Source organism: Myxine glutinosa, chromosome 4 (genome assembly GCF_964187855.1).
Source record: "Myxine glutinosa chromosome 4, kmMyxGlut1.1, whole genome shotgun sequence".
In the NCBI taxonomy this organism is placed as follows: Eukaryota; Metazoa; Chordata; class Myxini; order Myxiniformes; family Myxinidae; genus Myxine; species Myxine glutinosa.
Genome location: NC_136264.1, coordinates 72,600,069 through 72,626,920, shown reverse-complemented (window position 1 = coordinate 72,626,920; position 26,852 = coordinate 72,600,069). Strand labels below are relative to the sequence as shown.

Genomic DNA, 26,852 nt, shown 5'->3' with positions numbered 1-26,852 from the left:
ATCGCTAAAATTGCCCTTGAGATCCTCACGCCGTTCGTTACAATGTATTTCTGCGAGCATGCGTTTTCGAAACTGGTGGACATTAAAACGAAGAAAAGGAGCAGGCTTGCATGCAAAAATGATTTGAGGGTGGCCCTTGCCAAAACAAAACCACGCATTTCCCAGATCACCTCCCGAAAAGAAGAACAGAAAACGCATTGAGATGCAATTCTTCTTAATTTTTTTGTCAAATTTGAGGGGTTCCGCGAGTGTTCGGTGGGTTTCATTAGGGTACGGTGTCTTTAAAAAGGTTAAGAACCACTGGTTTAGCTGAAGAATTAGTCTACATTTTAAATTAGAACCCAATAGAATATGAAGCAAAACAACATGCTGAATCCACTGCTCAGGTATTACCAGCAGGCTACAAGTAAATGCCATCTGAGAGTCGACACTAATGAGAAATGACTCTTTACTCTTTACCATGCAATCCAATTAATTTGTGTAGAAATTACAGAGAAGAACAGTCTAAGTATACTCCATGAATTACAATTTCTCAGTCTGACATCTGCCCAATGAAAACCAGCACTTCCTTTCCATCCCCAAGCCAGTTTTCAATATAGTTTGCGAACTTACCAATGATTTTACAAGCTCAAAACCTACCAAACCACCTAAGTGACACTTTACTAAACTTAACAAACAACCTAAGTGAAACTTTACCAAAACTTAAGAAACAACCTCGGCAATACTTCATCAAAACTTAACTAATAAATTTAGTGATACTTCATCAAAACTACACTCATAAACATAGTGATACTTTATCAAAACTTAACAAATAAGCCAGGTGATATCTATCTATAATTCCAGCAATCTCTGTGTGTCTGTCTGTGTGTCTGTGTGTCTGTGACCGCTGTTTCTCGACAACCACGGGTCCGATATACTTGAAACTTGCCAGGTATATTGCTGGGGACCCGAGGATGTGCCTTTTCAAGGTTTCATATTAATCGGACAATTACTTACCGAGATATGTCCAAAAAACGCTTCAACCAATCAGAGAGCAGCGAGCTATCACGTGTGCCGAACGTGGCGATCAGACTCTGCCTCGGACGGCACATTTGACAGCGTATTCATTTATTTCACGTTGGAAAACTATGTTGCCGTTAAACTATGTTTTAAAACGAATTCAAACTGCGATTAAATTAAAACGATTCATCCTAACTGCGATTTGCGAACTTCCGGACAGTGAAGACTGTCCGGCAGCACGCTTTCCGGCAGCCAATCACAGAACGCTTTGTTGCGTAGGCGTGGCCGATGTGAGACGAGCGGAGCTGAGCGCGTTACGAGCTGACCGCCATTACGGTACGTAATTCGATTTCTTATGCGCATTATTTCTCCCAATTCAGTCAGAGCGAAGGGCGGAAGCGAAGAGCGTTGTATTTTTTGTTTACGGGCGTACGGGCGGGGTAGAGCGTACGGGTAGCGTTTTTTTTTTTTTTTGGCAAGGAACGGGCAACCACGCGTTTGTGCACGCGATGGCGATTGCTTTACCAAACTCCGGAAGCCGTTCGCTTTGGACCAAACCATTGCATGTAAATAGAGGGGGGGGTTCTGTGGTCGTTGCGAATGGACCAAACCATTCATGTAAATAGAGGGGGGGGGTTGTCACTGTACTCGCAAGCCGTTCGCCGTTCGCTTTGGCGTTGCGAATGAACCAAACCATTTCATGTAAATAGAGGGGGGGGATATAATTTTAGATAGATATATAGTACGGGCATATATATAGTACGGGCATGCCCTAGTATTATCAAAATGGAACAACTAACCTCAGTGATATTTTATCAAAACGTAAATAACCAAGGTGATACTTCATCACAACTTAACGAATAACCTTAGTGATACTTCATCAAAATTTAAATAATAACCATAGTGATACTTTATCAAAACTTAACTAACAACTTTAGTGATACTGCTTCACAACTTAAATAATAACCATAGTGATACTTTATCAAAACTTGACAAATAACCCAGATGACACTTTATCAAAATGTAACAAAAACCTCAGTGATACTTTATTAAAACTTAACAAGTAACCTCAGTGAAACCACATCAAAACTTAACAAACAACCAAGGTGATACTTTATCAAAACTTAACAAACAACCAAGGTGATACTTTATCAAAACTTACCAAACATCAGTGATATTTTATGAAATACCTTTTGAAAGTCTGGATGTATTACATTCACTGCACTATTCTATTCAATAAGTAACTCCCCAAAATAATCTACTATAAATGGATGAAGTGTGTGTGTGTGTGTGTGTGTGTGTGTGTGTGTGTGTGTGTGTGTGTGTGTGTGTGTGTGTGTGTGTGTTGCATGTTTTTGTGGAGTTCTACTGAAGTTTTCAGATGTGGAATGTGATACACCAATATGATCATCATGATCTCCTGAGATGATAATTAACTACAAATAATCTGGAAGAAATCCCACGTTTCTAAACGCATGCAATGTTAAGGACACTTTAATAGGTCCTTTCATGGCATTCCAATTAACAAATAAATAACAAAAGTAAAAATAGTATTATATCAAAGCATATATTAATTAATACCAATATTAACAACAATAATAATAGTAGCATCATTTGGCTATAATAATAATGAACATATAATCCTCCTCCCTCCTCCAGCACTGGCCCATCTGGCTCAAGCAGTACAGCAGGCAGGTATGCTACAAGGCATGGAGACAAATGAAAATTTGGTCCAATGAATCAATGGGTCCACTAGTTTTAACAAACTCGCGAAGACACCGTCCTTACGAATAAGTTATAATTCCCACATAATTACGGATGGGTTATAATTCCCCTCAGAATTACGGATGGGCTATAACTTCTCCAGAATTACGAGTGGGCTATAATTCCACCCAGGATTACAGATGGATTACAATTACCCCAGAATAACGGATGGATAAATTTATCCAGAATTAAGGATGGGCTATAATTCCCCCAGAATTAAGGATGGGTTGTAATTCCACCAGAATTATGGATGGGTTGTAATTTCTCCTGAATTACGAATGGGTTAATTTCTACAGAATTATAGATAGGTTATTTTCTCCAGAATTACAGACAGCTTGTACTTCTAGAACTACGGACGGGTTATAATTCTCCTAGAATTACAGATGGGTTAATTTATCCAGAATGAAGGACGGGTTAATTTCTCCAGAATTACAAATGGGTTATAATTCCCCCAGAATTGCAGACAGGTTATAATTCCCCCAGAATTGCAGACAGGTTATAATTCCCCCAGAATTGCAGACAGGTTATAATTTCCCCAAAATTGTGGACAGGTTATAATTCCCCCAGAATTGCAGACAGGTTGTAATTCACCCAGAATTGCAGACAGGTTATAATTCCCCAAGAATTACGGACGGTTTATAATTATCTCAGAATTCTGGATGGGTTTATTTCTCCATAATTATGGAGGGGTTACAATTCACCCAGAATTACGGATGGCTAATAATTCCTCCAGAATTATGGACGGGTTACAATTCTCCCAGATTCGGAGGAAAATTGGTGAACGGGTTGGTTGTGTGACAAGGACGAATTGATGAGATGTTGATGAAGATCCTGATCCGGATCTGAATACGAGATTTTTTTAAATTTTAAAGTGATTCTTCACCATAGAGAGATAGGGCCAAAACGATATTTAGCAAGATACAGTATTTCAAAACGTTGTGGACGGGTTATGACAAAACTAGGCGGATGAGTTGGGTAGGTGACAAGAACAAGCCGATTAGATTTTGGTTCAGGTCTAGATGCAGATCTGGCATATCAGTGGGATACGACACGTAAACTGTTCAGCTTGGCTTAGGTATGCACTCCACCTTGAATTGTTTTTTTACAGCACTTTGAACCAAGTTATATTCTGGTTGAAGTCCTGCACATTGATCTCCACCCAACATCAACAACATTATTTAAGTAAAAGTCAAGGTTAAGTTGTAATGAGAAAAACCACCATCTAAAATGAGCGTGCAAAAATTGGCAATAATGCCCCCTCTGCAAATGATCTCAGTTAGGGGAGATACATTGTCAATCAAATGTAATTACGGAGAGAGTACAGGCTAGTCCCTGCGAATTACACTGCGGTCCTGAAGTACAGTGTTTCCAACATGTGCATAGTGTGTGGGGCAGTCATATATTTGGCACCATGAAGTTGGCACCTTGCTGTTGGGCCAGAGGGCTGACTATTGTATTTTCACGCAAATAACCCACAGGCTATACGTTAAAATTAGTTCCAACCAGAACGGCATTCTTTGAAGTCATGACGTCCCGATATGCCTCCGCCCACATGATTACATAATTATACATACTTGTACATATATTAAATCCATTCAGCTGTTCTCAAGTTATCACAATTTTACCTGACATGACCTCTGACCTTTGACCTATAGACCCCAAAATTTAATCAGTTCATGTTTACATCATTATACATACCTGCACCAAGTTTTAATTTAGATCCCTTCAGCTGTTCTCAAGTATCACATTTTTACCTGACATGACCTCTGAGCTTTCACACCAAAATCTAATCAGTTTATCTTTGCATCATACTATTTACGTACCAGGTTTGGTCAAATTACCATCAGTGGTTCACAAGTTAACTCAGTAACAGAAGTTTTACCTAATGAGACCTCTGACCTTTGACCTCTTGACCCCATAATCGAATCAGTTCATATTTGCATCATTATACATACTTGCACCGAACGCAGTTTGACTTAGATCTCTTCAGCTATTCCTAAGTTTTCATGGTAACGAAAACCAATCACGGACAGATGCTCGGATGGCCGCACAACCTGAAAACATAATGTCTCGGCGACTTCGCTGGGTAAGGAATAAAAATTCCAACTGCGAAGTATACCTGTATGCGGGTTATACATGCCTGAAATTTTCTAAGCACTTTTTTTCCATGTGCGGGATAAACCAGGGGGCGGGTTATTTGCATGAAAATACGGCACAGGTGTAATGTCATCTCTGTATCTGACACCAGTCATTGCACCTCTCTGAATGATTACATGACAAGTTATTAGGCCAACTTTAATGGCGGTTAGCCAAACTTGCAAAAATGCGATTTGAACTTGTCAATTTCAATGAACATGTACTCGGTCATGTGTGACAGCAATGATGCATGAAAGGCATGAATGGAAAGCTGAGGATCTCCTCATAATTAGTAAACCACATGTAAATTGTCAAACTAAATAACCTTTGCATATTAACCCCTTGAATTCGGATTACCTTTTTTTTGATACGCACTGTATATCTTATTATAATTCACCAAAAGTCCGTCTGTCTGTTCGAAGGTACCGTAAAAACTGCTGAACCGATTGCAAAGATATTTTGGGTGGATAATCCTGGGATCTCCAGGAGTAAAATAGGCTATTTAGTTTTTCCCAATTTCAGCTTTGGTCTCCAGCATTCTCAGGTTTGGACTCCCGCATAACATTCGCGTTCGCATAACGTTCATTGTGACGATGTTCTCATTGTGACGATGTATGTGTTCACGGTAGTGTTTGACGTGACGCTGTGAACGTAATTTCGTAATGTTTTTCGTTTTGTAATCCTTTAATGAACGTTTAATGTTTAATGAATGTTTAATGTTTAATGAACGTTTAATGCCCTTCGATGTCCGGGGCCGCACGCGCGCTACACTGGACGGGCCAGCGTGTACCTTGCCCTTCGCCATCAGGCTCGGGTAAACCGCTGAGCCCCATCCTTAATGGGGACTAGGGCTTGAGACAGTGTCCTTCATTAAAAGTATAATAAACGCTGTCTCCATCGATTTTGCCAAGGCCGTAACAGCCGTAACGTTTAATCTCTACATGAGAGAATTCCACATAGCTATTTGGGCGGTGAATACGCTAACAGATCGCTGTCTCCATCGATCTTGCCAAGTCCGTAACAGCTATCGGCTCAAAATCCTTTTAACTGTTGATTTGGTACAGTTACACGTATCGGGAATTTGATACACGTATCGGGAGTACATACGACATAGCGATTGTGAACACGATTATCGATCACGATTCACGATCACGATTCACGATCACGATCATCACGATCATAGTGTATCGATCACGATTTGAAACACGATGGAATAATATTTACCGATATGAACAGTGATGTGGCTTTTATTGAAAGTCTAAAGATACTGTTTAGATTTTGATGATTTGCGTGTGATATGATTCAACGGATGTTTATATGAATCATTTAAAATAAAATAAAACCTTCAATTTCTGATATTTTGCCTTTTCATTTGGGCTTCCCAATTGAAGCCCCGCCCATAGGGCGGGTACCGTTGCTAGTAGATGTTAGGTCTATACCTAGATGTTAGGATTGCTAGCTATACCTATTAGGGTGGTCGACAGATATATGTAATATTTAATACTATTAAAAATCCATGCTCCACAAGGCTGCCCTTGTTCCTATGTTTATAAAGATCATATGAACCAAATATGAGGTCAATTGGAACTTATTTAGAAGTCGCTCAAAAAATAACATTTTAAATTTATCCTGTTTTATTCAGATGGCAGAAACTCGCAGCTCTTCCACAGTTTGGTTGCTGGGCAAGTCTGAAAAGGAAATAATATGTGGGGGACTACCAACCAAAGGACACACATTGCAGAAAATGGTGCACCATCACATACAAGAACACCATACAGTTCATGAAAGTGCCAAACTTAGTGTACAAGCTGTGTGTGCGTGCAACGTGCATACTGGGAAAAAGCACGAATTCCAGTGCAGAGAGTAGATTCCTGTGAGCGCCAACTTTTGAAGTTGTATGATGCCTACAAATCGGTAAAGAAAAATAGAACCAAGACATTCGAAAACTATAGAGTGAAGGAGCAGATGTTCAAAGATGATCTTCAATCCCTCTTCGATATCTCACCAAATGATGCACTTGAGAAAATGACGAATGAAGAAGACAAAGCATTCCTTATCATGCAGCGTGAGGATCCCTCAAGTTCAGGTATGGGATCTGTGGACAACACTGGCAGTGAAGGAGAACAGAAAGCGTATCAGGCTTGACAATGAAGATAAAAGAAAGAAGAAACATGCTGCTGAGACTCTAACAGCAATGCAATCTGTTCCATCAACATCGGCTGTGGTTGATGATGATGATGAGTCTGAGATTGAAAGCTCAGATTCAGGGGACAATGAATTCAAACTCCAAAGTCCATCTTCTGCCAAACAGGCGAAAGAGGCTCCCATCAAGGTGATCACTCCAGCAATAGTGGCAACTCTGGACAGAGTAAATCTTTCAGATCGGCGTACCATTGAAGACAAGTGCAAGCCAACAATAATAAATAATTTGAGTAATTGAAAATAGATAATTATCTGTGAATTGATGTATGATGCTAAAAATTCTGTATCTTATTATTCATTAAAATTCGTCAACATTTTGAGCAACCTCTAAATATTGTCCAATCAAGCTCAAATTTTCACCACAAACTACTTTCTTCAATAGGAATAGAGGCATGCTTGTGGAGAAATTAAAATCCAATCTTCAAATTTTTGGACCACCAAAATCTAATTAGTTTATCTTTACATCATACTATCCATCAATATTTCCTTGTATTACCTATATATAATACCTATACCTATACCTATACCTATATATATATATATATATTGTTACGGTTTTTAGAACCTGCACTTTGTAAATTTTAGTAAATGTTCCCTTATAAATGATCCCCTGTAAATATCCCCATTAATTGGCCATATTAAAGATCGCACCCTAGTTAATCCATGTACAACACGTAGAGCACCATAGGACCTCTCTGTAGTTATTTCATTATTATGTGTTTCAGTTAAGGATCTGTTCCCAATAGTTGCATCTGCGTTGCATTAATCAAATAAGATAGGCCCCTTCAATTTCCCCAATCGTCTCCCGCTCTTCGAAGTGCAGTAGCGGTAGGGCAGCGTTCGCTGCCGTTTGCCTTGGGCTGTTTGCTGGCACCAAGCCGCCATTACGCACGCGGTCTCAAGCCGAGGAAAAAGGGGGCGGGACGCAAGAACAAGGTGTGGCACGTCAACTCACTATCAGAGGTGAAGCCAGCGAGCCCTTGCCGGCCAACCAGCGCCGAGGTGAGCCGACCGGTAGGCGTGTCATCGGAGCCGGCGGCTTGATACAACAACGGACAATAAAAGCGGCTGCGAGGGACTGCTTCAGGAGATGAGTGAGAGGGAGACGGGTGTGAAGGATCGTGAGGCAGAAGAGTGGGTCCGCTGACATTACGCCATATATTCACATCGTCACACCAGCGTGAAACTAATACGTGCAGCTGCTGCCGGGTTTCGCCTCAAGCCCGGAGCGTGGACCGGAGCCAGCCTCAACGCTGTGGATTTGCCCGGACCTTCCTGCCCTGCCGTCTGCCTGGACCTTCTCTTCCTTCCAGCCATTCCTTCCTGCCATTCCCTATTCGTGTGAGTCTGTTTGTTCTGTTAGGGCGTTGATAATATAAGACTGTTTTAAGGCTGCCCTGTGTCCTGCTTCTTCTTCTTCTTCTTCTTCTGTATATTCTTTGCCTTTCGTTTCCTCTTCATTTTGTGTAAATAATTAATAAATACCTGTTATTCCTTACTTTGGTTTCTTCTTCCCCCGATCGCTTTTGTCCCGTCTCCGATTGAGTACCTGTGGCACGATTCGGCCAACGCTATAATCGGGGTTAGTCTCTTGTTAACGGCCCGAGTCGCAGCTTGCTTCGCTCGGCGCAATCCAATCACGCTGCGGCCCGGGTGGGAGTATCTCCTCGCTTACAGCCGGTGGTGGTAATTAGGTAGTAACTCGGATTGGGCTTACAACCCTACTCACCACCGACCGGAAGTGACGTCATACCCCCAGGACTGGTCGGACAGCCAGCTTAACAGGACAAGGGGATTAACCCCCCCCCCCACCCCCTTGCTAACGGGAGTGCCGTCCCCCGGATCCGTAACAATATATATATATATATATATATATATATATATATATATTGCCGTCCCCCGTGTATATACACGGATCTATAGAGAGAGTGGGTGAGTGAGCATTAACAAACCAGTTTATTATATTGAGAACAAATTTAGGAACATTAAATGAGGAACAATTACAGAGACAAGAAAAGGATTGACTGGAACAAAGCAATGGAGCTCACAACAACAGAACTGTGTGATTGGATGAGAGAATAATCTGATGAGCAGAAGATATTGTCGTGCGAATCCCTCAAGGTTAACACCAGGGAACACAGAAGACCGAACGGCTTTAATGGAGGCGACGACCAAACACGGATTTTGCTATCACAGCACGGCAGAAAGAAGGGAAGAGGAAGAAGCGACAAAAGCGCGTACCTGTAGAGGGAATGAACTCAAACGAACACGGGTTTAACAAGATATGGAAAGTAATGCAAGGGTTTATTTTAAATAAAGGTCGGGACAAGGAAACGCGATGATAAATCTAACAATGATCCTAAATTGGGATCCCGCACACCTCACTTCAGAAACGAACAAAGGACTGAATTAATAAAAGAAATGTCTCGTCGTGTACTTTGTTACGTGCTCCTCCCCAAACCCCGGTCACGGTGTACCTCCGAGCCCCGAGAGGAGTCACGGCAGAAAAATGTGTTATTCTGTATGTCAAAGATCAATGGTGAAACCACACCAATTGTTACCAACAAACAAGTATTGTATTGAGGTCACACAAGAATAACAGTACAATAACAATAGTAATCAATTGTACAACCAATATATCATTTTCCTATGATGGTACCATCAGTTCGTACAAGGTAACTCACTGTGCTCCAAGTGAGTGAAACAAGAACATTCCCAATGTCTCTATCCCGGCATCAAGCCAAAGTCGATCCGCTCCAGTGATCGTCAGAACGATGTCATATCGAAACCAGAATCCCGTTCGGTTGACAGTGACAGTCACGCTGCCAAAGATGCGTAAAGGTGCCCTCAAGGCGACTGGGAAATCACCCCTTTGGATATGGACGTTCAACGGCTCCCTTTACGGCGAACCGCAAATTTCCACTCAAAATCCACGTTACACACACACACCAGCTTAACTTCTGGATGCGGTGAAAAAGTTGAAGCGAGGTGAAAAGCCTGGAGCGATCCGAAATCGTGCGCGAGGCAAAATGGCCAACGGCCCGTACTCGAGACGTAACAGCCCTCCAATGATTCTCTTCAGAATCAACCGCAAAACCTGTCACGCAGGTTTATCTATCACAGCGATAACAACTCTGTCGCAGGAATCCCTTTCCCAGGAAACCCAAAAGTTCGCTAGTGACCTCCGTTCGCCAGCATTTGCTCCAGACCTCTAAACAGCTCGGCTTCTTGTCCGACTCACTCGCTCCGCCTTCTTTTCCTCTTCTTCCTCTTCGTCTTCGTCCGGTTCCGGTTTCTTTTAAAACATTAACTTTTTTTACCTTTTGAAAATAGTAATCTCTATTTCACTTAAACGACAACAATAGTAGTACATGCAACCAAAAATGTTTACAGTGGATGAGAACCACAACAACGGAAGTGACGAATCCGTAACAACTTGTGAAATGTGGTACGTCTTATCTTTGTCTGTAGTCGTGTCCGCCGTCCAACGCGGCTCCAAGCTCCGGCACGAAGAAACCCTTCATCCGCTCGCTCGCACGTTTCGCCAGGCCTCGATGCGACTCGCTCCGCGGCACGCCACAAGGTCCCTCGCTCCAGTACCAACAGCACCGGATCCCACTCCAAGCACCACGATGAACCAACATCACCCAGTACGAAGCACGAAGGTCCAGCATGCGAAAAGGAAGAGCCAATGAAGACCAGGGACAAGATAAGAAGGGGAAGGGCTTCAAGCACAGAGAGATCTCCAATACGAAGAGGTCCAGCGCACAGAGTCCAAGAGAGACAAGAGACAAAATGTTGTGCAGCGCGCCCCTTTGTAACCTTCCCTCTGACGTCAGTCTTGGCGCACCACCCAATCAGCGCCTCGTAGCTTCCCGCCGTCCACCGAACCTTCTAGCGCCTTCCCTCGAATGAACAACCTCCTTCTCCTTTGCGTCTTCGCGCCTCCCGCCCTGATTGGCTGGAGGTTCGTGCCTTCCGCGCCAACCAATCACACGTTCCCTGTGGCGTGGGTTACAACTCGTCTCGCACAATGTTGCTAGGCCAGCTGGTGGTGCGGCTGGCGGCGGCCATCCGGCGGTGCCCCGATCTGGCTTCCTGCCGGTCTTCTTCCAAGGTCATTGTAAGGGAAGGGAAATTATTTACTGTTGCACTAAGGGCCTATCTAAGTGTGTACATGTGTGCGTTGCCATAAGGGACAAAGGAATGATTACCAGATCTGACACACAGCTGGTTTATCTTAGTCCCTACAATTATTTAACACCCGATCATCCTTGTATGTTCGCAGGTATACTCTTACCCCGACAAACCGCCTAAAAAACACAGAACTTATTACAGGGTAGATTCCCTATCGCGACAGTCGAAGCATGTTACCTATACAGATCTACCTGGCTCTAGATATTCCTTTACCCCCCGACATAACACAGCTCCCCCCACCCCCCCCCCCCCCCGGGAACCATAGCTCCTGCTAGGTTCACTGCAGGCACTACTATTCCAGTCTTAACACTTACTGTCTCACACTTAATTAACCTACGAAATAAATCAGGAGGGCTGTGGGAAGTGAGCCGGAGCTACTTACCTATCCTCCTTAACAAGCTAATCCCCTTATCATGCAAATATGTACAATGATCTTAATTGGTCGTTCCAGCGGAGGAAGGAAACAAAGAGCACACCAAAATCCTACCTTAACCACAAAACTTAACCTTAACCAAAACTTCAAAAATTCCAAAACTCTAAACATTTGTACAACCCCAGTCTACAGACCGCGTCCCCCGGTGGACGCCACAAGACGCAACCTTACCTGCGGGGCCATCCCAATGCACCCCTAAATTTCCACGGGCCCTGTCCAGGTGTTACAGGTGAGTGACATGGCTTGGTGGTTTTCGCCCACATTCATGCAACACAAACCCTTAACCACTCATACACATTCCATAAGTCATCACAACAAAATCATTACAAGCACGTATTTCACCCCCCCCGCCCCCCCCTGCAGGACCATGGCATAGATGTCATATTCATATGTGCAATTCTCAACTAGGCAGCGGGGAGGTACCGCACAAGTAAGATGGTGGGGGCTCTTCAGGCTGTGGTGCCCGCAGTCCCAAAAACAAGTTCATTGCCCCCCCCCCCTTTACCTCTTGGCCCCATGACAGCCCAACAGCCCTTTCTGCCGTTACCCCGGCGGGGAGGGTCTCCACACACCATGCTCCATTACCTCCTGCTTCCGCGCAGCTATACGGGTCGCCGGGAGTCTCCTTTACTCCACAGCGCCCAAACAGACCCTCCACTGACGAGCTCCAATTTCCAGATACCACTGGCTGCCAGGGGTAATTGCCGCAGAGGGGGGCCGCAGGCATCGCTCCTCAGAGCTTGATCTGTACCTGTGGGCACACACACCTTCCCCACCAACGAGATCCCAAAACACATTTCCTCCCCCGCTGCCATTCAATTCTCAACACAATTCAGAGAAGATGTTACAAAAAGTTGTGCCCTGGCCTGCCTCATGTGAAATCCCCAATTCACATTTACCATTACGCATTTTCAAAAGCACATTTCACAATAATCACCACTCATCCATTTTTTTTCAACCTCACGACCACGTAAAAACACAAAACCACCACACATAAACAAACGCCACCCACAAGACTCTGTGGCACACATTCCATCCCCCTCACTGGCCATGTCATCACTCTCACCCACCCCCAACTCCAAATTACATGTCCCCCAATTTACTAAGCAAGTCCTGAAGCCTGGGACAGTAACCATCAAGGCCTTACCCCTACCTTGATGTGCAGGTAATTACCGGTTGGTCAGGTCCAAAGTGCCATCCACCCATAAAATCCAAAAATTTCTCATTGGACCAATCAAATTTCACCAAATTTCACTTTTCTCCCCACTATACTGGCAGGTATATGGGTCCGCATCCAACGGTGATTATCACTACACAACTACCTGTGGCCACGACAGCTCCGCACCTCTACCATGCAAGGGTCATCGGGGGACAAGCCGAGCAGTCGAAACGCCAACATGGCCCATGAGTGTCCATAAGGGTGCGACCCACCATCCATCCTTCGCCCCCCCCTGCGAGGAACACAGCTGCACCAGCCCCAGCTGGCCAATGTGGTGAGCACCTGCTGCCAACAAACACTACCGCACGCACAACCTCGGCCCTGGGGGAGACGGTCGCAGTGCGTGGCATTCCCCTCACGTCACCTACGCCGCCCTCGTCCCCCAGTCCACAGAACTGCAGCCCCCCAGTGCCCACCCACACTTGACCACACCAAGGTCCAGTCGACAGCCATGCGCCACCAGGAGACCCACCCAGAAGACATGTTCCACACACCTCGAACACCCATAGCACCACGTTGACCCGCAACTACACAACTACATCCCCATAACCCCGCATCCCAAATATCGGCACAGTCGCCCCCACAGCCAGGGTGAAGGCTGTGGCTTGCTAATCTATCAATTTTATCACAGCCTCCAACAATTTGGTCTCCACACCTGGATCAATAATGGTGACACTGCTGTCAGTATCCACCATGACATTTCAAAATCCACCCTTAAATTTGCATCTAACCCACAGATTACCCATGCCAAACATTTTTCACATTTTACTAAACTCACCAAAGAAAGATGCTTTGCCATACACATGCCAGCGGAGCATGGCCCAAATTCTCGGCACATTACAAATTCCCGATTCATCAATCTCATGGCTCTCTTCCCAAACCAAGAGTCCACAAATCATAACAGAACATATGTGGAAGGTCACTCTCACACCATCACGTACCACAGATGCCCCAATGGTTGTCCAGTGGACTATCTCATTCCTGTCTATGCGGTTCGACCCGCGTCCGTAAACCAGCACGGCATGGCAGGTCACCACATGCCGGCTATCCCAGAGTCTCAGGGAGAGGGTGCCAGGCCGCATGCCCGAGTGGTCACTGCATCAGGCCCTAGTTGGCCGTCCGCAGTGCCACCACCGAAGCGCGACCCACAACACCTCCCCCTAGTGGTCCTCAATAAATGCCATCCCAGGCTTGAGAAACCACCTCGGACCCCCTGGCCCTGGAGGTCCTAACCCCCACCAGGGTCCGGTGACCCTGCTGGCCCGAGCCACACGTTCAGGCGGCGCCCCGGCGGACAAGGGACGCCACACTCCACCAGACCCCCCGTGGGGCCCAGGTCGTACCATGCCACCCATGGCTGGACCCCACGTCCACATCTCGCCAGCACAGCCCCCCAGCTGGCTGGCATCCCCAAATTTACAAGGGGGCAACTTTTGCCTGAGGCCATCCTCATTGACCACTCCTGGTCCAAATTCCACAGCTTGGGGACCAAGTCCCTCCATGGCTGCTCCACATCAAATTCTCATTTTAATTTTATTTTAAATTTCCTTTAAAAAAAATTGGCCCCAGGTGTCCAATAGCCACAGCTGCAGGTAACAACTCCTACCACAGGTTGTTCTGCCCCTCCCTGCAGCTGTTCCAAATTCCCTACAGGGACCAAATCTCCCGAGGTTCTTTCTCCCGATCCTCCAATGTCCAAATCCAGCCCGGAGCTAACACACTCCCCCAGCTGGGTATGCAATTTCGGAGCCTCCGTTACCAAACCGCAGTGCATGGTGAGGGTCCCCTCGGTCACTTAAACCACCTCCTCGGACCAACTCACCTCATCCCCCAAGCTCCTTTGGGCCCGGTCAAACTTGTCCTCCATGGGACTGTCCCAGGTCCCCAGCCGCTGTGTCACATCATACTCATCCTCATTACAAATCATTTGTGGCCCTGACAGGCTTTCCCCAATAAACACCCGGTCCGGCTCCACCACACGGACCCCCAATAATGTTACCCCCTCTTGCTCTGAACCACCGCCCTGGCACAGCAAGGATTCAAATCCATCCCCCGGTTGGGGTGTTGTGACATCCACCCGGTCCCGATAAACCTCCAGGCCATGATGTGGGAAACATCGTCCATTTCCCTGTTGACACTCCACATCTACCAGTACGCATTCCCCATTTCCTTCCAAATTTAATTTAATTGCCATTCCCGGATCCTGAGCCCCGTGTGAATCATTCTTTTGTTCTTTCTTTATCTCATTCGTTTGCTCACATGGGGTTTCCGTTTCTTTAATCTGCGCATCCAATCTTTCACTACATCCCCTTATTATCCCCCTCAATTCATTCCTTCGGGAGTCAATTTTTTCTAATCGCTCACTCTGAGCATCCATTTTGCTATTTAATCGCTCACTCTGAGCATCCATTTTGTTATTTATTTCCCTCATGTTGTTATTCATTTTCTCCTCCATTCCCTCAATCTTCCTAAATAATCGATCCCATGGCTGCTTGGGTATCGGGGCCGTCCCTACGGCGGGGGAAGTTCCATCGCTATGCTCAAACCCCCCTACTACTTCCAACTCACTTCGAAGGCTCAACGCACCTTCCATTCTCCTTTCTTCCATATTGCCCACCTCCTCCATCCGTTAAGAAGAGGTCGCTTTCCCACGCGTATTTTATCTCAGAATCGAATCCCACTCCTTGACAACAGTTGTCGTGCGAATCCCTCAAGGTTAGCACCAGGGACCGCGGAAGACCGAACGGCTTTAATGGAGGCGACGACCAAACACGGATTTTGCTATCACAGCACGGGAGAAAGAAGGGAAGAGGAAGAAGCGGCAAAAGCGCGTACCTGTAGAGGGAATTAACTCAAACGAACATGGGTTTAACAAGGAATGGAAAGTAATGCAAGGGTTTATTTTAAATAAAGGTCGGGACAAGGAAACGCGATGATAAATCTAATAATGATCTTAAATCGGGATCCCGCACACCTCACTTCAGAAACGAACAAAGGACTGAATTAATAAAAGAAATGTCTCGTCATGTACTTGTGAAATGTGGTGCGTCTTATCTTTGTCTGTAGTCGTGTCCACCGTCCAACACGGCTCCAAGCGCCGGCGCGAAGAAACCCTTCGTCCGCTTGCTCGCACGCTTCGCCAGACCTCGATGCGACTCGCACCGCGGCACGCCACGGGGTCCCTCGCTCCAGTACCAACAGCACCGGATCCCACTCCAAGCACCACGATGAACCAACGTCACCCAGCACGAAGCACGAAGGTCCAGCACGCGAGAAGGAAGAGCCAATGAAGACCAGGGACAAGCGAAGAAGGGGAAGGGCTTCAAGCACAGAGAGATCTCCAATACGAAGAGGTCCAGCACGCAGAGTCCAAGAGAGACAAGAGACAAAATGTCGTGCTGCGCGCCCCTTTGTAACCTTCCCTCTGACGTCAGTCTTGGCGCGCCACCCAATCAGCGCCTCGTAGCTTCCCGCCGTCCACCAAACCTTCTAGTGCCATCCCTCCAATGAACAACCTCCTTCTCCGTTGCGTCTTCGCGCCTCCCGCCCCGATTGGCTGGAGGTCTGCGTCTTCCGCGCCAACCAATCACACATTCCCTGTGGCATGGGTGACAACTCGTCTCACACGATGTTGCTAGGCCAGCTGGTGGTGCGGCTGGCGGCGGCCATCCGGCGGTGCCCCGATCTGGCTTCCTGCCGGTCTTCTTCCAAGGTCATTGTAAGGGAAGGGAAATTATTTACTGTTGCACTAAGGGCTTATCTAAGTGTTTCTTTGTGTGCATTGCCATAAGGGACAAAGGAAGGATTACCAGGTCTGACACACAGGGGTTTAGGTTAGTCCCAACAATTATTCAACACCCGAACATCCTTGTATGTTCACAGGTATACTCGTACCCCGACAAACCGCCTAAAAAACACAGAACTTATTACAGGGTAGATGCCCTATCGCGACAGTCGAAGCATGTTACCTATATAGATCTACCTGGCTCTAGATATTCCTTTACCCCCCGACATAACACAGCTCCCCCCACCCCCCGACATAATATCAAACACACAAATTGTTTTCGAGTTGAGGGGAAGTTGTTTATATGGAATGAAAGTTCAAATGAATAATTCAAAGGTATTTTAGACAACTAAGAGACAGGTGATTATATGACAAAGGTTCAAACACAGCATGTTATTGTTCCTATTGACAAGGCAGGTGATTGTTGCGTTTGTATGTACAACACTACATTCAAACACGTTTCGAAGAATTAGGTTCAGACTGGATCTTTGAAGAACAAGAACAAAAAATGCTGGCAAATAGGACACCAGTTTAATGTCCACCCGAGGGATGACAATAATTGATCAATCACCCTGCCTGTGAAACACCGGGATTACGGTTTATAGCTGGGTCGGGATTCAAACCCAGGCTAGACAGCTTGGAGACGAGTGTGCGCACTTCACGGCCATCCTGCCAGCCCAGATTTCCAAAAAACAACGGCTACTTTACATTTGGCAACAGCACAGAGTGGGGCTGCCCATGGATTCGGATCACTTTTCAAATTTCTAAGATTAGATCTACACCATGAGCAAGAATAAATGATCGCCCACAAGAAGGATTGGAACCATCAATATAAATACAATGATTATTTACTGGCAATTAATGATGGGTTTGTATATAATCAGTTTCTCGGGATCGATCCAAAAGACCGAGGATAAAGGAAAGGAAGGCCATACTCAGTCCAGTCTCTTTTTTAGAATTACAAGCACATTACCTGTAGGATGATTGCACCACCCCCCCCCCCTACACACACACACACACACACACACACACACACACACACACACACACACACACACACACACACACACACACACACACACACACACACACACACACACACACACACACACACACACCTGTGGTGCCGCAACCGCCCTCCCTCGCTTTCCGAAATCTGTCCCATCTTTACTCCTCCCCCACCCCCTCCTCACCTTTCTCAAAGCTCATATAAGCAAACGGCATTCCCACATCGAAACAGTGGAATATTTCATGATTTCCACTCCCCTATCATGCTATCACTGACCTCACAGAAACCCGTCATGGTTGCGTGTCCAACTCACAATTTTAAGTGAAAATAGTCGGAAATAATATAAAGGACCTGTGTAATCTCCGCGGAAAAAAATCCTTCTTGAGAGAATGCCACATAGTTATGTGGGCGGTGTATAAACAACAGAACGCTGCCTCAATCCTGAAGCCTGTCTTCACAAGGCCCATGCCACCTATCAGCTGAAAATACTTTTAACTGTCGCTTTGGTTGTTTTATACTAAAGGGAAAACGTATAGGGAGGCTATGGCGATTTTGAATATGACGTCTTTGACATCGCATAGCAGTAACACTGATCTCTATACTTTGTATAGAGATCAGTGAGCAGTAATCACCAACATGGCGGCCGTAGAAAATAGATTGTGGGTGGAGTCAGGCGAACTGTCCAACGAATGGGTGGAATCCGAATGCACGCAAGGACGCATGCACGGCTGCATTTATAGTATAGCTAAACTGATATTAGTAATAATAAGTTTTACAATAAATTGTTTGATAAACAAGATATTTTTCCATTCTAGATTGCACAAATGCCTTTCTTGGACAGCAACATTCCTAAAAAGCTATTGGAAGGTGCAGGTGCAGGAGAAATAATCAGGTAAGTGAGAGCCACCCACTCACAGCACAGAACGTATTAATAGGTTCAAAAAGCTAGTCAAGACATTTGTTAACGCAGGCGGTTACAGATAGCAGATTGAAACAAATGTTCATAAAAGCCAGCAAATGACACCAAATACAATAACATCAGTAAGAACATTATTGATGAACAATTCAAATAAATACATTCTAAAACATTTTCAGTGGATACTAGGGGGTGCCACACAGCAGTACGTAGGGAATGCGTTAAAGTGACAATTTTTGTATTTGATCAACAGCTCAATTCAGTGGAAATCCAAATGGATGTGCCACGTAAAGTAGGGCAATGTGCAAGGTACGGTATATGTATTTATGCACAGGTAAATGTGAGGTAGCGTATGGATTGTTACATAAAGGAATGTAAGGTAAGGATAATTATGAACGTATGATAATACATGAAAGCCTCTAGGAAGGAAAGTAAACATCTACAGGTAAAGCTATGGGCTATGGATAGAGAGTTAGAAGGTGAGATTGCAATGCCAGATCGACTGATTGGACACAACTGAGCTCTTAAACCCACTAATGTGGACCCACGACTGAGGTTGTGGACCCACCGTTTGGAGAGGTTCTGGGCTGAAAGGGTCGAAACTTCGATGAAGAACGGAGCCCAGCTGATGATCCAGACAGTCGGAAAATCAATCAGTTACAAGTTAATGAAGTTTTTACTTTAGGCCTACAACTATTTCAAGGTTTACTATTAAAACAGAGTTATGTTTAGGGTGTTGTAGAATAAGCACCATGTACAACATCCTTTAAATGTTAATTTAATGCATTAGGAATAGCCGTTACTGTTCAATATATAAGCGATTGTGATTGTTGTCAGAAACAGATTTATATGAAAATAAAAGATGCATGTGCGTGCGAACCCACGAGAGCATACCATTACAGAAAAGTTGTGTTAAAGTATGAGGTAAGTGCTATGTAAGATGGGGGTGCAATACAACTACAGTCAGTAGATGAAGGTTTGAGGACATAACGTAAATCGGTGCACAAGTGAAAAGCCTTCAATGGACAGTACATACATAATTATCTCTTGCTGACCAGCCAGGGTAGAGCTGGCTGTGCAGTTGCCGTTCTTTACGAGCCAGCTCGTAGTACTTGGCTTGCTCCTCCCGTGATAACGCATGCCACTGCAGAGACAAATCATTAGAGCGATTTTCATGAATCACTGAATAAGGTGTTTTTGTAATAAAATAGATAGAAAGTGCATGAACAGGATCAACATCATCATTGATTTGTGAAAGCAATGTTAAATCATAAACGCTGAAAACTTCCTGGATTTTGGAGTGCCATTACGCAACATTACGGGCGTCTAGCAGGTACTAGAAAATGAAACAAAACACTAAATTCACATACAAGAGGGCATGTTGAAAAGTAATGCCTCGTATTGTTTTTCTACAAAATAGGTGATGATATTCGAATGAAACAAAGACAGACACTAACATCAATCTTTATTCGACCATAGTGCTTATTTATTTCTCAACATAATCACTGACGCGGTCCACGCATTTGTACCAACGTTCAAGTAGTTTCGTGACGTCGTCACGGTAGAACTGTGCATCTTGTTGACTTAACCAGGCCTTGACATCATTGTCGGAAGAAAAACGTTCTCCACGAAGGTATTCCTTAAGTTTGGGGAAGATATAAAAATATGACAGAGCCAAGTCCAGGTGATGCTTTGTGGTGGTACTCCATTTAACTCTTACTCTCAGTACCGTTACTCTCAGAATTGTAGTAGTGCATCCAACTCCCATCTCCAGTCATCCTGGGTCATCTCACCTCCAGTCAGTCATCCCGACTCTTATCTCCACTCATCTCCAGTCATCTCATCTCCAGTCAATCATCCCGACTCTTATCTCCAGTCATCCTGGGTCATCTCATCTCCAGTCAGTCATCCCGACTCTCATCTCCAGTCATGCTGGATCATCTCATCTCCAGTCAGTCATCCCGACTCTTATCTCCAGTCATCTCCAGTCATCCTGGGTCATCTCATCTCCAGTCAGTCATCCTGACTCTCATCTCCAGTCATCTCCAGTCATCCTGGGTTTTTTTTGTTTTGTTTTTTTGTATACTGAATTGCTCCTCCCGTCATCGCGTCATCGCGGAAGTCATCGCGGAAGCTCGTGACAGCGTGGGTCATCTCATCTCCAGTCAATCATCCCGACTCTTATCTCCAATCATCTCCAGTCATCCTGGGTCATCTCATCTCCAGTCAGTCATCCCGACTCTCATCTCCAGTCATGCTGGGTCATCTCATCTCGTCAGTCATCCCGACTCTTATCTCCAGTGCTTCACAGCATTGATAACATTGTGCTGCCCTTTGCCACCTTGACTAACGTAGCGCTGAGACGTCATGTCAGAATCACGGAATTTCACACGCAGTGGTGGGAGGAACTATTGTGCAGACTGCACTTTGTTTCAACCGAATATCTTTACCTTTTTTGGAGAAAAAGAATCGAAGGCATTACTTTTCAACATGCCCTTGTACAATATTGCTATGCAAGATTAATCAAAGCCATGAGGGTTCACCACCTGTATAATTCTACCAAGATCTAATGAGTTAAAATGCACAGCTACAAATATATTTGTTAAATGCAGTTATATTTTTAAAATGAGTTTTAATCCACTTTTTAATCTCATCATAAGAGCTCTGCACTGATGCAGGCAATATAAAAGCTGCAAGATTGGTGGCCTTCCTCAACACCACCAAAAACGTGACTCAAGACGAACAAAACAGCCACAAAAATGCAAAGATGGCTGGAATTTGGATGAGATGAGTAAATGTAAATGCACAGGAATATGATTTACAGAGACAGCTTTAAGAAAATGACAGAACAGACAAACAAACAATCAAGTGCAGGTTCTGTAACGGCAAAACAGAGAGCGTTCTCTCGAAATGCAAAACTCTAACGCCAGAACAAGTGTACATACAAAGGCATAACAATGTGTAGGGTAATCCAATAGGATATCTACAAAAACGTCAACACACCTGTCACTTTGGAAGTCGCGGAAGCACGTCCCAGAAAGACTGATCGATGAAGAAAACATCACACTCCAATATAGACCTCACATGTTGATCTGACTATTTAATCTCGCATGAACACCGAAAATGAAGCAGCGTGACCAGACTCAGAAATTATAATAAAACAAATATGACAATGCCCATTCCATTATGCTACCCAATCACTTTGATGTAAAAGAACGAAAAGTGTCAAGTTTGAGAACTTAAGGAAGTTTAAAAAAATTGCATGAGAACTTCAGAATGGAAGACCATCAAAATCCACGAGTAAACACATAACCACAAGGTGCCACCCAAATGCAGGATACAACAAAGGAGCAATTAGTTTGGAATTCGGTATCAACGTCTTGGCAGGTACGCACACTCGCATCTAAGCTGTCAAAGCTAGGTTTGAATCCTGACCCAGCTATAAACTGTTGTCGCGGAGTTTCACCGGCAGGGTGATTCATCAATGTGTGTGCTGTACCACCGATGGACGTTAAACTGGGCATCCCGTCTGCCGGTATTCATTGGCAGATGTTAAAGATCCTACGGTGTCCTTTGTGAAGAGTAGACGAGCTATTGCTGGCACAATGAACACAATTACAAATTCCTGCCATAATTACTGCTGGGATGGCAATGACAAACCACCCAGTATAACCCTTTGTCAAGAAAATGCTAAGGCAGCACTGACATTCTGCAACAGAGTATGGTAAATCAGAATGAGAAATTAACGTTTTGAAATATTACAATGGAGAGGGTGTTTTGAATCTACAGCTTGAAAAACAAGACCCATAAACATCAAACCACACATCGGAACCAAACCCAAATACAGTACTGTTCTCTGTGCAACAGTTTACAAAATAACGAAACACAATCGAAACCACCGATCACAGCCACCTGAGTGAACAAGGCTCATTTTCATAATAACAAGCGTTACGCCTCGGTCCCCCATCGGTGAAGTGATGTGACTTGACAAAGTGGAAGACGCAGAAAACATGCTATGATATGATATTTCGCTCACAATGTTCAGACATACATGGAGGCGGCCATCTTGGATTTTGACGTGGCGACCCAATTTTCAATGGCGTTCTTCCTTATGCCTAGATACACCCACACACCAGATTAGAAGTTGGTACTCTGCTTATTTTTCAAGATATTCCGCTCACAAGGTTCAGACATACATGGTGGCGGCCATCTTGGATTTTGACGTGGCGACCCAATTTTCAATAGCCTTCTTCCTTATGCCGAGGTACACACACACACCAAATTATAAGTTGGTACTTCGCTTATTTTAACAAGATATTCATCTCACAAGGTTCAGACATACATGGTGGCGGCCATCTTGGATTTTGACGTGGCGACCCAATTTTCAATAGCGTTCTTGCTTGTGCCTAGATACACCCACACACCAGATTAGAAGTTGGTACTTTGCTTATTTTTCAAGATATTTCGCTCACAAGGTTCAGACATACATGGCGGTGGCCATCTTGGATTTTGACGTGGCGACCCAATTTTCAATAGCGTTCTTCCTTAAGCCGAGATACACCCACACACCAAATTAGAAGTTGGTACTTCGCTTATTTTTCAAGATATTCATCTCACAAGGTTCAGACATACATGGCATCAGACATACATGGCGGCGGCCATCTTGGATTTTGACGTGGGTTGCACCCACACACCAAATTTGAATGCGGTCCTTCGCTTACGCACGCACGCACGCCCGCAAACACGCACGCCCGCACGGACGGACGGACGGACGGACAGACGGACACACGGACAGAGGGGAAAGCCATAGTCCCCCTTTCGCTACTCTGTGCGACAGGGGACAATAATGGCATATTATTATTGAGCCATCATTATCATTATTATTATTATTATTATGCCATTATTATTATTATTATCGGATTTATTTGTGGTTATAATAAACTTTACTTCCAGGAGATGTGCAGACCACCGACTCTTAGCCTATACTGTACATCACATGTGTGTAAATATACATGTACTGTATAACGTCCAATTTTCTCCAAATTTCCCTCAAGCGAGTGTTAAACAATACAGTACTAGCGACCATTAGGAATGGGGTTATGCATCAAATAAAGGTCACAATTGGGCCATAAGTGTGTTGGGAGTAATATTGCAAGTCACACTTTCTTTCAGCTTAGTGTTAAACAATAGTAGCGACTATTTAAAAAGTTAATCATATACAACAACAACAACAACAACAACAACAACAACAACAACAACAACAACAACAACAACAACATGCATTAATCATATGTTGGACAGAAATGACTGAATAGGTTTTGGTTATAATAATTTTTACTTCTGGCAGTTGTGCCTCACAAAACACCACGATTAGCTATTTATACACCTTAAAACTGAGTTCATTTCAGGTGGAAACCCCACTTAGAGAGGGGGGAAATTAAATCGCTACAACCTCTGCCACGTGACGCTTAGTCCCCCTGGCAAGTTTGGCTTGGATGAGTAAAGACCAATGGTAAATTGCATATTGTTGCGCGAATCCCTCAAGGTTAATACCAGGGCACGCGGATGGCTCAAACGGCTTTAATGGAGGCGATCAAAGGCGACGACGGATTTCTGCTATAAAAGCACGGGAGAAAGAATGAAGGAGAAGAGGCGGCAAGCGCTTACCTATAGCGAACCGACTGCAGCTCCGATCCTGGAGGAGAAAGTAACTCAACAAACACGGGAGGTAAAATGTACAAAAATAATGATTTATTTTTGACGGAACCCGAGAACAATGGAACGCGACGGAAGATAAATAATTGTCCTAAATCGTGATCCCGCACACCGACTTCCAAATACGAGACAGAGGAAAATGAATTAATAAAATAACTGTCCCATCGTGTAGTGTTCTGTGGGGTGCGGCCTTATCTGTCAGTAGTCGTGTCCGCCGTCCAACGCGGCTCTGAGCTCCAGCGCGAAGATACCCTCCGTCCGCTTCGCCCACACTCTGCCAGGCCCCGAGCCAACCCGCTCGCTCCAGCCTCGTCCGCTCCACGGCACGCCTCGCTCCAAGTCCAAACTCCTCGTCGGTCGCACACGAGGTCCGTTCGCTCACAGCACCGAAAGCACCGCTCCAAGCTCCGAGCACCGCACCAATGCCCGCTCCCAGCACCAACACTCGCTCCCAGCACCCAAAGCACTGCGAAGAGCCGAGCACCGCTCCAATCCCAGCAAGGGAAATGGAAGAGACCAAGAGAGAAAATGTCATCCAGCGCAGAGGCAAAAAGAAGGGTGAATGACGATTTCCAACTCGAAGAGGGTCCAGCGCAAAGAGAAAGGGCTAAGAGAGAGACAAAATGTCGGCCAGCGAGTCCTTTTTATCACCTCGCATGTGACGTCACTCCTTTCTCTGCCCCAACCAGCACCTCGTCTATCGAACTCTCGAAGGTTCTGCTGTGCTCGTGCCCTCCCATTGGCTGAGTGCTTCGCGTCCTGTGGTGTTGCTCGCCCCTCCCCCTGGCGAATCAACAGTCCTCCTCGGCGTGGCTCCCAGCCTTGCTCGAAGTCTGACGTCCACGCCGGTGTTGTACGCGGCCGCTGCCTGCTTGTCTTCCAAGGTCATTGTTGTAAGGGAGGGGAACTAATTAATGTGTGCACTAAGGACCTAAGTGTTTATATGAGAATGCATTGCCATAAGGGACAAAGGTTTGGCGACAGGAGGGAAACGACGAACGAGGGAACTTTATCCATAATCCCTGCACTAATTAGCAAGCCCAGCCCCCACCCCTCCCCCCCCACCCCCTCGCGACGGGGACACAAATACAGCTCATACCGACAAACCGGACTAAATATAGAACTTATTACAGGTAGATTCCCTATCGTGACAGACGAAGCATAATACCTATTCAGATCTACCTGGCTCTACATATCACTCTACCCAAATTCATAATATTTTAGTATGATTTTCTACTGCTTCGAGAAGTATTACTATTCAGTAATACCTCGGTTTGTGTGAAGGATACGTTCCTGAGAGATTTGTGCAATACCAATTTTGTGCAAAATGGGGCTCATAAAGCATTGTGTTAATGAGAATACATGGTTATCTCGGTAGTTGCGTTATCAATGGGATAGTTGCGTTATCTCGGGGGACATAAGAATGATATACAGGGTGCTTCAAAAAAACGTTAACACTTCTGAGAAAAAATTTTTTCCTTTGCAATTGACTGAAATGGCAACGTGATTGACTTTGGAGCAAAGAAGAAAGGTTGCTGCATGGATGGACGTCTTTCAGTCATCCATGGTGGTTCGCAACAAATACAGAGAGCATTTGAACTGCGATCCACCCTCGAGATTGACCATTTATCGCGTTGACAACAAGTTTGTCAAAACCGGCTCAGTTTCTGATAATTACAAAGGGAACAGTGGTTGACCACAAACAGGCCGATCCCCTGTAAACATACAGTCATGTGAAAAAGTAAGTACACCCCATGTAAAGTTTTGACTTTTTCAACATATTTCAACATACAGCTATTTGATCTTCATTTCAACAATATTGATAGATAAAGGTGATATAATATCACAAATATCATGAAATATTTACATTTTGTAGTCCATTGTATCATTTAAATAAACATAGATGAAAATTTCGCATGTGGAAAAAGTAAGTACTTATTGGTGACTAAAGTGACTGTTTCACTGTTGCACAAGAAGCTTTTTTGCGTAGCCCAGGGAAATCAACCAGACGATTCAGCATAGCATGTGGTCTTCCCCGGGCAACGGTGTGGAGAATCTTGAACAAGGACCTGGGAATGTGGCCATATCATTTGCAGATTATGCAACCCTGACGTCCTGCAGATAAAGCCGCTCGTGTTAAGGCTTGGAAAATTTTTCTTAGAGATGAAGAATTTGGAACTTGAAATTCACAGGCTAGTGGCATTCAGCGACGAGGCAGCCTTTCACATAAGCAGACGCATGAACAAACAAAATTGTGTCTTCTGGGTATTGAGAATCCTCGTGTTATGCGTGAGCATGATCGAGACAGTCCCAAGGTGAATCTCTGGTGTGCAGTCACTGGAACAGGAGTGGTGGGGCCGTATTTTTTTGAAAACACCACAATCAACGGTGGTGACTTCTTGCACATGATGGAGAATTACGCAGACGACAACCTGCCATACAAATCCGGCTTACCGGATATTTTCAGTTGGATGGTGC

At 44.8% G+C, this 26,852-nt stretch overlaps 1 protein-coding gene across 15 annotated transcripts in view; it reads right to left on the bottom strand.

Moving 5' to 3' along the window:
- Positions 1 to 26,852, bottom strand: part of LOC137424762 (transcription factor 7-like 2) — a 384,171-nt gene that overhangs the window by 43,513 nt on the left and 313,806 nt on the right. For 9 of the 15 annotated variants that reach the window (XM_068112547.2, XM_068112536.2, XM_068112539.2 and 6 more), the window contains 2 exons: positions 19,696 to 19,803; positions 19,228 to 19,284 (listed from right to left, as the gene is read on the bottom strand). In XM_068112547.2, the coding sequence (XP_067968648.1) occupies positions 19,228 to 19,284; positions 19,696 to 19,803 (165 nt within the window). The remainder of the gene's footprint in view (positions 1 to 19,227; positions 19,285 to 19,695; positions 19,804 to 26,852) is intronic. The other 6 variants (XM_078775900.1, XM_078775897.1, XM_078775901.1 and 3 more) reach the window with 1 other exon arrangement.